Source organism: Capsicum annuum, chromosome 12, assembly GCF_002878395.1.
Source record: "Capsicum annuum cultivar UCD-10X-F1 chromosome 12, UCD10Xv1.1, whole genome shotgun sequence".
In the NCBI taxonomy this organism is placed as follows: Eukaryota; Viridiplantae; Streptophyta; class Magnoliopsida; order Solanales; family Solanaceae; genus Capsicum; species Capsicum annuum.
Window position 1 is genome coordinate 199,032,100 of NC_061122.1, and position 15,338 is coordinate 199,047,437.

Here is a 15,338-nt window from a genome sequence, read left to right on the forward strand (position 1 = left end):
AATCAGTACTTTTTGTTTCCAGCTGAAGATTTGTAGAATAAAAATCAACTGATACAATTCATTTTCATTATCAAACAAATCAAATAAGCAATCACTGAAATTAAGAGTTATTCAACAGGTTCACAATTCACAAGACAAATCCAATCTACATACAACCTTCTACAAGTAATTTCATTGATACATGCAGCAAACAACTCATTATAGTTGCAACAATTCTTGCATTTACACCACCTAAATTTGATCTGTAAAACAGATGATTTATTCAGGTTTATTTTTCGAAACGTAAATAATGCCAAAGGGACCTTCAAATATCACTTGATCAATGACCTTCAAATATCACTTGATCAATGCATTTCAATCTCGCCTTTCTGAAAGGATGACATCTAAACACTTTTCTGCCTTCCAAGTCTTACAGAGTTTACATAATTAACGGGGCTATGAGCAGAAATGCCAGGAAGAAACAGCCCTACCAACCGAAAAAGTACTGATTCCAAACTCTCTTTGTACTCAGATCCATATATGTAACCCATAGTAAAGCTTCTGATAAACTCCCAAGCAGCATTCAGATATACTGGTAACACGAATCGTGGTCCAAAAAAGTTCCTGTTTGGTTCTTCGTGTACATTCTATGAAACGATAAAGCAGCAAAATTACAACAATATTAGGAAAAAGAAAAATGAAACAGATAAAGAAAGGGCATTGAGTGATGTTTACCTGCTCAACGTATAAGCAGTTGTAGTACATGCAAACACCAAAATGTTTATACAAGAATGTTTTATCATCATAAGGTAACCTCGGAACAAGATCATTGTTATAAACAACTCTGAAGTACTTAGGCACTGGATGTTCCAAATGTGCTTCCATGAACTTCCCCAACTGCCTATTCCCAATCCTAGGTTGCCCATATGTGTATACGCCTGATAATCTTTTCATAACATCTGTTTCCTCATGTATCACTAGCATCGTTGGAAATAGTATAGCCAACGCTCCTCCTAAGCTATGTCCTGTAACGACAAATCTTGCATTCTCGTGCTCCGTTAGCAAACTTTTGAGTTTGCGTCTAACAGTATGGTAAGCAGTACTCCTCTCTGGTGGCTGCTGCTGAGGATGAGCAATAGTAACATCAACATTCTCTGAATTGGTAGATTTTGCATTTTTAACGAAGAGTTCATGAAACGTGGTAACGTTTTCTCTGTTTCCTAAACCTAAGGCTTCCAAAAACCCCATGTGTACTTTTCCCAAATTAGGAATCTCATACCAAGAGTACTCAAAATCAGTGATCCAGTCATCTGCATCAAATGGCTCAGTACCCCTGAAGCTGATCAAAATCAAGTTTGCATCTTTTGGCTTATCGCATAGTATAAAAACTTGGGTTGAACTCTCTTTCTGGTAATCTGTCCCAACGAACAGACATTTTTAATAACTAACAACATAATCAGTGTAATCCCACAAAGTGGGCATGGAGAGAATAGAGTTTACGCAAACCTTACCCCCACCTGAAAGGCAGAGTAGCTTTTTATGAAAGACCCTCGACTCAAGAAAAAAGTCCAAAGCAGTCTAGCAAAAGAAGTAACATGGGTACAAGAGACTGTAGCTAATAACAAAAACAATAGACAATAACAAAACAGAAACTACAACAAAATAATACGATAATTGGGGTACAAGAAATCAACAGAAAGTAACACAACAAAAACTACAACAAAACAATACGATAATCGGGCCGGGGTACAAGAACTCAACAAATAGTAACAGAACATAAACTACATCAAACGGGGTAAAAGAAATCATCAGATAATAATAGAATAGAAACTACAACAAAATAATATGATAATCGGAGTACGAGAAATCATCACATAATAACATAGCAGAAACTACAACAAAACAATACGATAATCAGAGTACAAGAAATCAATTCAAATAGTAAAAAAATTAAGAAAGAATATATTCATACAATCAGAAAAGGCAAAGAGCAAGGTCGAAAACTTGAGTTCTCACCATTCCAGCAGTTGTAAAAATCCACAAAATGCATCTGTTTTTGGAAAAGATAAATGTTACTACTAAAAAATGATCAATAAAATACTACTAACAAAGAAGCACAAGTATATATATACCTTCCAGTGATGATTTACAACGTTCTTAACAACATTTTCGTTCTCATAAGCCAACTTTGACGACATCATATATAGGTCCATAAGAGCTCTATGTCCCATTCCTAGTTGCAGATTTTTATCGATGAAATCAGGTTGAGTGAATTCCTTGGTTAATGATTCAGTCTTGTATAAGTTTATTCTTCCATCTATATGGCCAATACTACTTATGAAAGTTTCAGTGCCTCTCTGTGGTATCACCAGCTTTCCTGTTTCATTGCAACATTTTGTTTACAATCAGATAACTAAGTCATGAGACATGTTTTCAATTTTCCAAGATAGCCTTTTACACATGTTTTTTCTTCATAATGGCTCAGTGGCGGGAGTCATTCTTGTCTCTGGATAGAAAATTATATTTTGGCTCTCGTTAGTAAACATAATTAGCATCTACTTAACGATTCTTCCCTATGGGAATAATTGCATTTCAAGAATGCAGGCCAGCAGAAGAGTTACTTTCAAATAATTGAAAGCAAAATGAGCAACTTATGGAACGGGTGATTGTTATATATATATCTCAGGAATAAATTAGCATTCTTAACGCCCACCATAATTCCTCAACCACGTACATAGTTGTACAAATACACACACATACTAGTTCATATATTCTTGTAAAGTTTGCATTTAGTAGGGATACATGAAAGGAATTTAATTAAGCGGGTGTTTGGAAATAAAAAATAATATTTTTTAAAAATTCTTTTAGTGATTTTTCACATAAACTATATATATTTATAATTTATATGTGGAAAATGTTAGATTCACTTCAACTCACTAATACCATGTAAAGATATGATACTTAACCTAACTCAACCTCAAAAGTTAGGTATGAGCTGAGGATTGTTCAAGTCCATATATAAGTAGACCAACAGTCTAACAATCTTGAGCTTTTAAAATGACAAATAATTTGAAATAACTATTATAAAAATCACGATAGAATATTTGAAACAAAAAGAGATCGGATGAGAAAGTAATTCTTATATGTTAGTAGTATGTATTATTACCATGCAAGATATTGTAGAGTAAGCCAAGAAAGCTGCCATTAAGAGAGAAGAGATTGAGCAAAAACTCCAAGAAATAACCAGTCCATTCCAATGGTTTCTCAAACACTTTTAATATTTTCCTCACTAAGATGGACACAAATATAACCCATCTAAGATCATCCACTTCCCCCCCAACGCTGCCATTACAATCATCTTCGTCAACAACATAATCATCAACACCTGAACATTCAAGAAACTTGGCATAACATTTTTTATCTCCTACGATAAGGAGTCGTACGAGGTCCCATATCGCTCCATTTTCCGGCTTCACTATCAAGAATGTCACCTCACTAGTCGCCATGTCGAAAATCCAGTTTGATTGAGTACTGTTTTATAGAAATGTATATGTTCTTCTGACCTAGTGTACGCACGCACGCAGAATTGAGTTGATGATTAATGCATTTGTTAGGATAATAAAATGTGAAAATTTATAGCACTAATAAGTTATAACAACAGTCAGCTGTTGTAAAAGCATTGTATTACGTACGATACAATCCATCTAAATCGTTTCTAAAAAGTAATTTTTAAATTGAGTAGGTCCTCCCTCCATAACCTTCGCATCGGTGTCTTTTGTATGAACACAATATATTTTTTAACCTTTTCATGTTTGGTTAGTGAAAAGTTTTGAAAAATATTTTATGTAGAATAATAAATTCCTTAAAAATGATTTTCCAATGAAAAATAGGTTCCATAAACAACATTTCATACTAATTATATCTTCCTCCGCAACAAAGTCCAACCTAAATGACAGGAAAATATCCAAATCAACCGAAGATGCAAGAAAAAAACATCCTAGCCGCTACTCAATCGACCTGACTAACATCCCTAGTTAAAATTCATTATAGAGTTTTTCTTTTCAAAAAAAATATTTTTAGAAAATGCATGGCGCAGGAAGAACATAAACGACTCGTCTCTGCACTGCATATGCATTTTTCTACTAAAAAATCTCAGATAACGAATTTTAATTGGGCGTAGCTAGGTCACCTGTAGCTCAAGAAATTACAGCACTATTGGTAGTTTAGATACAATATTTTTTCATCCATGCATGATTTCAATTCATAATACACTCTACCACCACTCCCTATTCCCATAATATTTACATAAGCTATATGCAAATGCATTTGAGACAACATCTTTTGCTAGCGTAAAAAATATTTTCTTTCATACCACACACCCTATCAGTAAATTTTTTTTCTTAAAAATTGAGTACTGTTGTAATATAAAGACCGAATAATAAAACTTATTAAAAGAAAAGAAAGAGAAATAAAAAGATATTCAAATATATAGAAAGAGTAATTTTGGTTGTAGTTGAGTTATTGATTGTGTGTTATTATGATGTAGTGTGGATGCCTTTTATAGGCAAAATTTTACTTGGAGAAGTGTCATTGCTACAGTAGCAATGATACTTGTTTTAATGACATAAACATATTTACAATACTCTCCCTTGGATGTCCATGTACAAAAAAAAAAATCTTAAAAGAAATAAGATGTATATAGCGGTTTGTAATACGTATTGTTTGCTGCCTCATTAAAAGCTTTACCAGGAAAACCCAATGGGATAAAACCTTGGTTAAAAGAAAAAGAGTGCAGCACGTATTTACTCCCCTGATAAAAACATTACTTAATAGCTAGAAGTCTACGCATCCCAATCTTGTATCTCAACATCTCAAAGGTTGATGTTGGCAATGCTTTAGTGAACATATCTGCTAGATTATCGCTTGAACAAATTTATTGAACATCTATTTCACCCATCTTTTGAAGATCATGAGTAAATAATAGTTTTGGTGAAATGTGTTTTGTTCTGTCTCCTTTGATGTATCTTCTTCTTAATTGAGCTATGCATGCGGCGTTGTCTTCATACAATCTTGTTGGAATATTCTTTTTCAAAGGAAGGCCACATGTTTCCTGGATGTGTTGAGTTATTGACCGCAACCAGACCCATTCTCGACTTGCTTCATGAATGACTATTATCTCCGCATGATTTGAAGATGTTGCAATCATGGTTTGTTTTGTTGAGCGCCATGATATAGTTGTGCCTCCACATGTAAATAAATAAACTGTCTGGGATCGACCTTTATGTGGGCCAAACAAATATCCTGCATCTGCATAACCAATTAATTGCGAATCGAATTCATTTGAATAAAATAGTCTCATATTAATAGTTCCTCGGAGGTATCTGAATATATGCTTAATACCATTCCAATGTCTTCGTGTTGGGGAAGAACTAAATCTTGCTAATAAATTTACAACAAAAGATATATCTGGTCGTGAATTACTAGCAAGATGCCCCAATTGCACTAAGATATGGTATTTCAGAACCAACAAGTTCTTCATCATTTTCATGAAGTCAAAATGGATCTTTATTAATATCAAGTGATCGCACAACCATCGGGGTACTTAATGAGTGTGCTTTATCCATATAAAATCTCTTTAAAATATTTTCAGTATATGTGGATTGATGGACAAAAATTTCATTTGTAAAATGTTCAATTTCTAGACCAAGATAAAATTTTGTCTTTCTGAGGTCTTTCATTTCAAATTTCCTTTTCAAATATTCTACTGTCTTTGGAAGCTCTCCAGGAGTTCCAATGATATTCAAGTTATCAACATATACAACTATTATGACAAATTCAGATCCAGACCTTTTAATAAATACATAAGGATAGATTGGGTCATTTTTATATCGTTCTTTTAATAGATATTTGCTAAGGAGATTATACCACATGCGTCCTGGTTTTTTAATCCGTATAAAGATTTCTGAAGCTTGATTGAATAATTTTCTCGAGAATTTTCATACGCATCAGACATTTTGAATCCTTCAGGAATTTTCATATAAATATTATTGTCTAATGATCCATATAAATAGGCTGTGACGACGTCCATCAGATGCATATTAAATTTTTCACGAACTGCCAAATTAATAAGATACCCGAAGGTGACTGCATCCGCCACCAGAGAATATGTCTCCATATAATCAATGCCAAGTCTTTGCGAAAATTCTTGTGCCACAAGTCGTGCTTTATATCTTATGACTTTATTTTTGTCATTTCATTTTCGCACAAAAAGCTATTTGTACCCCACTGGCTTTATACCTTCAAGTGTTTGGACTATAGGCCCAAAAACTTCGCGCTTTTCAAGCGAAGCCAATTCAATCTTGATTGCATCTTTTCATTTTGGCCAATCATTTCCCTGTCTACATTCTTCGATAGATTTTGGTTCAAGATCCTCATCTTGTTACATTATTTCATTTACAACATTATAAGCAAATATATTGTCGACAATTATATCATTTCAATTTCATATTTTTCTTGATGAGACATAACTGACTGAAATTTCTCTATTTTCATTATTTTTAGGTACCCGAACCTCTTCTGAGGTTTTATCAATCGTTATGTCTTCCTGCTCTCCTTGAGTAGCTTCCTTCATATTATGATTATTTTGATCATTTGCTCCTCTTTTTTTTTGAGAATTTTTATCTTTGGAACCGATTGGTCTACCAAATTTTAAGTGTGGTTTAGACTCATTTATAATAGTCAATTATCCTACTGGGACATCAACTCGAATAGGAGCATTAACAGCTGGGATGTGAGAGTTTGTAACTCTTGATAGGTCAGTGAATGTATCTGGCAGTTGATTTGCAATATTTTGCAAATGAATTATCTTTTTAACTTCTAGTTCACATTTATTTGTACGAGGATCTAAGTGAGATAATATAATGCATTTCAGTCTATTTTTTTTCAACTGCTTATTTTCTCCCCCTAATATTGGATATATTGTTTCATCAAAATGACAATCAGCAAATCTTACCGTAAATAAATCTCCAGTCATAGGTTTCAAATATTTTATAATAGAAGGAGATTCATACCCAACATATATTTTCAACCCTCTTTGAGGATCCATTTTTGTGCGTTGTGGTAGAGCAATTGGAACATATACCGCATATCCAAAAACTCTTAGATGGGAAATATTTAGCTCTTGACCAAAAATTAATTGTAATGGAAAAACTTTATGATAACTTGTGGGCCTAATCTGTACAAGAGCTGCTGCATGCAAAATAGCATGACCTCATATCGAAATGAGAAGTTTTGTTCTTAAAAGCATTGGTCTAGCGATTAATTAGAGGCATTTATTAATGATTCTGCTAGACCATTTTAAGTATGAACGTGCACAATCGGATGTTCAATTGTTATTTCAGTTGATACAGAATAAACATTAAAAGCCTGGGATGTAAATTCTCCCGCATTATCAAGACGAATTGTTTTTATTGTATAATCTGAAAATTGTGCTTTTAACTTTATAATTTGAGCAAGTAATCTCGCAAATGCCAAATTACGAGCTGATAATAAACATACATGTGACCATCTTGTAGATGCATCTATTAAAACCATATAATACTTAAATGGTCCACATGGAGGGTGAATGAGCCCATATATATCACCCTGTATACGTTCCAGAAATGCAGGGGATTAAATTTCCACTTTAATTGTTGATGTCTAGTAATTAATTTGCCTTGAGAACATGCAGCACAAGAGAATTCTTTAAACTAAAGAATCTTCTGGTTCTTCAATGAGTGTCTATATGAATTCTCAATTATTTTGCGCATCATATTAGAACCGGGATGGCCCAACCGGCCATGCCAAATAATAAAATTATTTGAATTATTTAACTTCTGATTTACTATGGCATGTGTTTCAACAGTGCTAATACTTGTGTAGTATAAGCCGAAAGAAAGAATGGGTAATTTTTTAAGTATATATTTATTACCCGATATTATTGTAGTAATATAAAAATATTCAATCTTTTCATCATTTGTAGTCTCAATATGATAGCCATTTTGACTAATGTCTTTGAAACTTAATAAGTTTCTTTGAGACTTACTACAATATAATGCTTCTTCAATTATCAAATTTGTTCCTCCGGTAAGTAATAAATTAGCTTCTTCAGGGCCTTCAATTAATCTTGTACTACCAAATATAGTATTAACATTGGCTTCTTTCATCACCAAATAAGAAAAATATTTCTTATCTTTTAAAATAGTATGTGTGGTAACACTATCTATAAGACATATATTATTGTAATTGATTTTGAATCCAACTGATGATTGGGGAATTTTCATATTCTTCAAAAAGAAAAGCATACTATAAGAAATTTGAAAAAAAAAACTAACATACGAAATTGCATTAGAAATATAGAAGTTAGAAATACATAGTACATTAATTAAACAGAAAAACAAATTGCAAACAAAAGAAAATAATAACTTTCTTTATAATTTTTTTCAACAGGATGATCAGTTCTTCAATCAATATCCTCATAAAAATCTTTAGCTCTCAAATGAGTAATATCTGAGAGGCCCTTAAAGTCATCATCTTTGTAAACAAGATTTGCCTCAATATCGTTATTTGATGGGTTGCTTCATCATCATTACCTTGAAAGGTCAAGTGTGCTTCCACATCATTTTCTTTCCTTTTAAGGGAAGCTTAATAAAGTTTGACAAAATGATCAGGCGTACGACAAGCACGTGTCCAATGCCTTTCATACCACATCGGTGACAAATATTAATTATACCCTTTGAAGGATTATATTGAGAACCTTTATTATTATCTTGTTTATTTCCACTATTAAGACGATAATTATTTCTCCCTCTGCCACGTCCACGATCATTGCCTTGACCACGACCGCGATAATAATTTTGCCTTATTTCAGGCTGATTATGCACTGCTACAATATTCGCTTCTGGGAATGGAGCAGATCCAGTAGGACGAGCTTCATGATTTTTCATTAACAAAGTATTATTTTGTTCTGCCACAAGTATGCATGTAATCAATTCAGAATATTTTTTTTAAATCTCTTTTCACGATATTGCTGTTGTAGCAATACATTAGAAGTATGAAAAGTGGAAAAAGTTTTCTCTAGTAAGTCCTCATCAATGATGGTTTCTCCACATAATCTTAATATTGAACTTACTTTATGAATAGCAGAATTATATTTAACTACAGTTTTAAAATCTTGAAACCGAAGATGTATCTAGTCATAATTAGCTTTCGTTAATACTGTCAATTTTAGATAGTGATATCGGTCCTTCAAGTTGGTCCATAATTCGAGTGGATCTTTCACAGTTAAATATTCAGTTTTTAATCCTTCGTGGAGGTGATGATGAAGAAAAATCATAACTTTCGCCTTATCTTGATTAGATGCGTTATTTTCTTGTTTAATAGTATCCCCAAGACCTCTAGCATCAAGGTGAATTTCAACATCAACGACCCATGATAAATAATTCTTTCCGGTAATGTCCAGTGCCACAAACTCAAGTTTCGATAAATTTGACACAGTGAAACTATCATAAAAAGATTAATAAGTTAGATATAATGATACTTTAGAAATAAAATAACCATCTCAAATAGACTTAATTAAGATTATAAATTATTGTAACCCAGAAGTGTTAATTTCAAAAAATTTTAATCATAAAAAGAAATATGTAATATTGATCACAAGTACTTGTATATAAATTGTTAAAACGACATTACTTTTAAATTCAAGCTTAACATAAATAGTACAATCAGTATATGTCCTTTAAATATTAATATTATGGAGTTAATGAACAAAAGGGACAAGAAAATTTAACTAATAGATAAGAGCATTTTTTTCTTTCGAATTCGTGAAAAGGTATGAATAGTTGATTAAGTAGTTTGATTGTCCTTATAGTATTCAGTAATCAACACAACTCTACGTGAATAACTACTATATCAATTTAAATCGAATTGCCAATTATTTCCTCTCTCTTTTTTTCACGAATATGCTTAATTTAAAAAGGATGTAATTAATTCTTTAGTAATATTAATTGTTTGAAAGTGATAGTGAAAAAAAAATATATACTTGAATAAGAATCTCGTGCTGATAACGTATTGTAATATAAAGACCGAATAATAAAACTTATTAAAAGAAAAGAAAGAGAAATAGAAAGATATTTAAATATATAGAAAGAGTAATTTTGGCAGTAATTGATTTATTGATTGTGTGTTATTATAATGTAGTGTGGATGCCTTTTATAGGTAAAATTTTACTTGCAAAGTGTCATTGCTACAGTAGCAATGATACTTGTTTTAATAACATCCACATACTTACAATAAGTACTCTTTTTTAGTAAAACTATTTTAAGCATCTCTTTCTTGAAAAACTGGTGATAAAGCTACCTTTAGGTTGTTGTGTAATTTAATAACTTCTTAATTTGAACGTACGTGACCATTTCTTCTCCTTCTTCTCTTTGACAAAAAAAAACTCTTATTGATATATATATGTTTGATGCAAAATATATGTTAGTGACTTTGTGTATTAGACTGGAGAATATGATTATTTTAGTCAATCGATCAAATATGTAACTTATTTAATAGTTTAATTATCTTTTACCATAAAAATAAAAATAAGGTTGACTTATATATATTTTATTTATTCTGAATTCAAGTATTGTAATTAGTTCTCTACCCCGAAAACCATATAGCAAAGGATTATAGAGAGTGTATCAGTATTTATATTGGAGCCCGACTAAATTTGAATCGCATTGGAAAGTCCCACAATAGGTGGTAACGCTCCCTAACAAAGGAGACTTAATATCTAGGGGAACTCGAATCCGAGAGTTTTGATTAAGAATGAAACAGTACTTACTACTCCATCATAATCGTTGTTGGTTGTTGATCATAATTCTCAACTAATCAAGGGAAGAACTTATATAGTAGTAAGTAAAAGCCTAAAAGGTCAAGTAGCTTAGCTAGGTGTAGCATAAGTTAATAACTTTTGAACGTTTCCTAATGAACTTAATTAGCCTCAAATCGAACTCCATTCAATAAATTTAATAATACAAATATCCTAAATTTTGAATAATATAGTGGATTATCCTTTTAAATAAAAACTTACGTGAATAATGTGTCTTATAATTTAAATTATAAAATTTAAATTTTGATATCTTGTAACTCAAAAATCACATAAAAGATTTAAATCGCACATGCTACGAGCTCATGACTGAGCTATAGATTTTGACTAAATTTAATTTCCAACGAACCCACCTCTCGATCGACTACTAGCCACTCAATCATGCCTTTACAAAGTTAAACACATTATAATATAAAATTTAAATTTTAAATACGTCTTTAATTACTCGTAGTTATGATTTGTCTGCGTCATTGGCAATGGTCCTCAAATAGAATTATAACATTGAGAAATCCTAGGTAGGACGGACAACGGCGCCAACAGGTGTGGACCATATTTTTATCGAAAACGAATATTTTGGGATTCAAGATAACGGTTTCTATCCGTTTTAAACTTTTAAATTATATGTCTGGTTCATTTTTACCTGTTCGTAAAAAAAATATATTAATTAGATTTTTTTTTTTTATCTTTATTTATGTCTCAATATGTAATATATTATTATTAAATATTTATTATATTAAGATATTTATAGTATTTAAGAATAATTATTACTTAAAATAAAATAGAAAAAATAATTAATTTTATCTTAAATTTTTTAATGACAAATAATTTGAGATGTACATAGTAGCGATTAGGGATTGTTCATGGCTCAGCTTAGATCAATCTTTTATTAACACCAAAATCAAACAATTTAGTCAGTTCTAAAAGTTTAAAACTAAATCGAATCAAATAAATAAAAATCATCCGTTTGATTCTTGTTAATTTGGTTCGAGTTTTTGATTTATAACCAACTAATGATAAATAGATAATAGTAAAACAATAAAGACATAAGATAACTATTTCAAATGAACATTAGGAATTAACAAATTTTTTCTACTATCACAAAATAAATGTATCTGATTCTTTTATTAATTTCTCAATACTATAATAAATAAATAGTAGCTTTTGCATGTTTAAGTTCCATAACTATAGAGGCTCCTCCACTTCATATATCAAATAGGTAACTATTGAAGAGTGAATGAATATCTTCGCAAACAAAATTAAAAAGTGGCAATATATATACCACACCACATATTTATAATTAGACCATTAAACAAGAGTATTGGACTATTAAATTTCGTTGGGCTATTTCTTTGATACCAAATAATGATCTAAAAATTACCTAAGTTAAGTTACATAATTACATTAAATCCTAAATTGGTAAAGTATTTACACAAATTTCAAAATAATTATAAAAATCCCTTTATTTGGTAATTTTTCTCTCCTTAATATTATACATCCATAAAAGACCACCTTTTCCTCCCTCATTTTCTCTCCCATTACAAATCAGTTTATCCTCCATTATTCAATCACTTTTTTTCACGCCTAAAATCAAGCAATCATACTTTTAGAGTTTACCATTGCAAGTTTTCAAACATTAATTGAACTTATTAATTTCATTCATTAATTTAAAAAAAATAAAATTTTAACTTCACCAATTCAGAAAGTCATGGACTTGTTTGAGAAAACAAAGGTCAAAAAAATGGTGACTAATTATCAGAAGCTTCAAAAAATCTCAATTGGGTCATCATCATCAGGAGAGCACAACGGGGTGAAACATTCCACGAAAAATGAATCCCCTGAACAGAGCACAACAGAGTTTATTCAAATGATTGAATCAACGAAATCACTTACTCAATCTTCTGTATGAATCTAAATCCTAATTATTTGATTATTTAATGTTTTTTATATTATTCTCTTTCCGAAAAGGAATGATCTTGCTCCGTTTTATATTTTTTAATACTTTTTCAAAGATTCTATTTTGTAATATCAAATTCTTCCAATATTCTTGGATCTAACTTTATGTTTCAAAGATTCTATTTTATAAGTTTCAGTTTTTTGTCTAACTTTATGTTTATTTTTTGTTGAAACAGGCTAGATTTGTGGTTGCAAAGATAACTGCAATTTGTGCACCGAGGCTACTCAAAAGAATAAGTGATTTGCTATGATGGGAAAAAATTACTTGTCATCGCGTCCAAAGATGTAGATTTTATACATTATACATTACTTTATTTAACACACTTATGTATAATATAAATTTTTGTATATATAGAAGAGACTGATTTTGTATTTAGTCGAGTTACATAATTATAATCTATGAATTTTGTATAAGGTTACATTATACATTCTGACAAATAATGTTAATATTTTATATGTATGGTGTAACATTATACATTCTTGAAATTTTTATTTGAAAGTCTAAGATATAATATATCAGGCATTATACATTAGTTATTTTGGAAGACTAATGTCTAATATAAGTCTAATGATATATATTTTCAATATGTTATACATTAGAAGTTCTTATTACATTAGTTGTGTTTTATGTTGTATTTTATAGTTAAAAATTTTAATTTTTGTATAATTTTTCATTATACCTTCTGTCAAACTTATAGGTCATACATGTTTAAAGTGAAAAATTTAGATGTGTAATATGACATTATACATCACTGCAGTTTATTTTTAAAATGTATAAGTTGCCCTTATACTTATTCTAATGTATAATATAAGCCTGAAGATATATATTTTAATATGTTATACATTAAAAGTCCTTATAAGATACATTTTATGCTTTTATGTGGTATTATACTATTAGAAAGTTTTATTTTTGTATAAATTTTCATTATACCTTCTATCAAGATATATAGGTCATACATGTTTAAGGTGAAAAATTTAGATGTGTAGTATGAAATTATACATTACTGCAGTTTATTTTTTAAATGTACAAGTTGCCCTCATACATGTGAAATTGTTGTGTAGTTTACTTTGATTTTTTTACGAATTTCGCCAACATTCAATTCCATCGCGATTATAGCAATCAATTTAAAAAAGTTAATACTTTCCAAAATAATAATTGCATCACTTTTATGGAATTGACAAATGATTTTCAACTCCCAAATTCCGAAATGACGCAACAATATAAGGATGTTCATATTTTTTTTTCAAGAATTGAAGAAAGGCGAAGACGTTTTTTTTTTTTTCAAAAACGTCATTAAAAATGAGAAAAACTAACAGTGATGTTTAAAAGCTTTTTTGAATTTAAATTTCAGTTATTTTATTTAATCATACAAATCATAATTATAGGTAATTAATGGCTTTATTTAAGGGAATGAAAGATTTCATTTGATTACTCTTTCCATGAATGTAGGAGATTATGTTTTATCATCTTACCTTAAATATAAGATTAACTGTTTTATCATACATTCGAGCTATGTATGATGGGCAGCTGAATGTATGAGTATATTTACAAAATTCAGGAGAGAGAAAACTAGAGGGAATTTTATGTAATTAGTTCCAATAGGTAGGGAATTTATGTTGTTTACACAATAATGATTGATTTGATTTTTGGTTGGATAAACGCCCTAGCTAGTAGTAACTAGGTCTGGACATTCGGTTTGTTCGGTTGATAGTTTAATATCGGTTCGATTTTTCGATTTTTGGATTGACAAAAATGACAATCGTAACCAAATCGAAATAAATTCGGTTCGGTTCGATTTCTACAAATTCGGTTCAATTTTTTCGGATTTTTATTTCGATTTTGAAGATTAAAGTAGTGAACCTCTCTTTTTTATGACTGGACATTAAAATTAATGATTTTTTTTTATAAAAACAACAATCCAAACCTATTTTTTCATTACCAGATATAAATAATTCAACATGGATGAAACTAAATCATATAACCATAAGTTTAACATAATATATAACTTCATTATGCATAAGTTTGCATAAACAGTCAGAACTCGGAAGAGTGGTCGCTGCCTGAAAGACCACAGTTGGCACTGCGGGCTGCAGACCACAATGTTCGTCTGGTCGCCGGCTCTGGTGTTGTTGTACAGATAACGATCTCGCCGGCGGTCTATGGTTCGATCGATTGTTCTACTATTAGACTGATGTATGTTGTTAGATGTATGTGACGTGCTATTATTTATTAGTTATTAGGGTTGCTATTATATATTTATATTATATTATTATATATTAAATATTATATATATATATATATAATAAAATATATATTATTAATTAATAATAGAATTTTGGTTAATCGGTTTATCCGAATTATTTTTTTGAAAAATTGAAAATCAAATTATTTAACCGAATTTCAAAAATTAAAAATTAAAATTGATCCGAAAAATCAAAAAATTAAATCGAAATTAAAAATTTGATTTAATTTTTTAATTTTTTTTTGTTTAAATCA

General features: G+C 30.3%; 1 protein-coding gene and 1 long non-coding RNA gene across 2 annotated transcripts; both read right to left on the reverse strand.

Moving 5' to 3' along the window:
- Positions 1-66: 66 nt before the first annotated feature.
- LOC107849833 (triacylglycerol lipase OBL1-like) lies at positions 67-4,491 on the reverse strand. The gene is made up of 5 exons (XM_016694380.2): positions 3,146-4,491; positions 2,112-2,356; positions 1,996-2,029; positions 715-1,394; positions 67-626 (listed from the first exon to the last, which is right to left on the reverse strand). The coding sequence occupies exons 1-5, from the start codon at positions 3,483-3,485 to the stop codon at positions 384-386; spliced, it is 1,542 nt and encodes a 513-aa protein (XP_016549866.2). The 5' UTR covers positions 3,486-4,491; the 3' UTR covers positions 67-383.
- Positions 4,492-8,352: 3,861 nt separating this feature from the next.
- LOC124889411 lies at positions 8,353-10,194 on the reverse strand. Its single transcript, XR_007048377.1, has 2 exons — positions 10,058-10,194; positions 8,353-9,518 (listed from the first exon to the last, which is right to left on the reverse strand). It is a non-coding gene; the product is annotated as an uncharacterized LOC124889411 (long non-coding RNA).
- Positions 10,195-15,338: the final 5,144 nt, after the last annotated feature.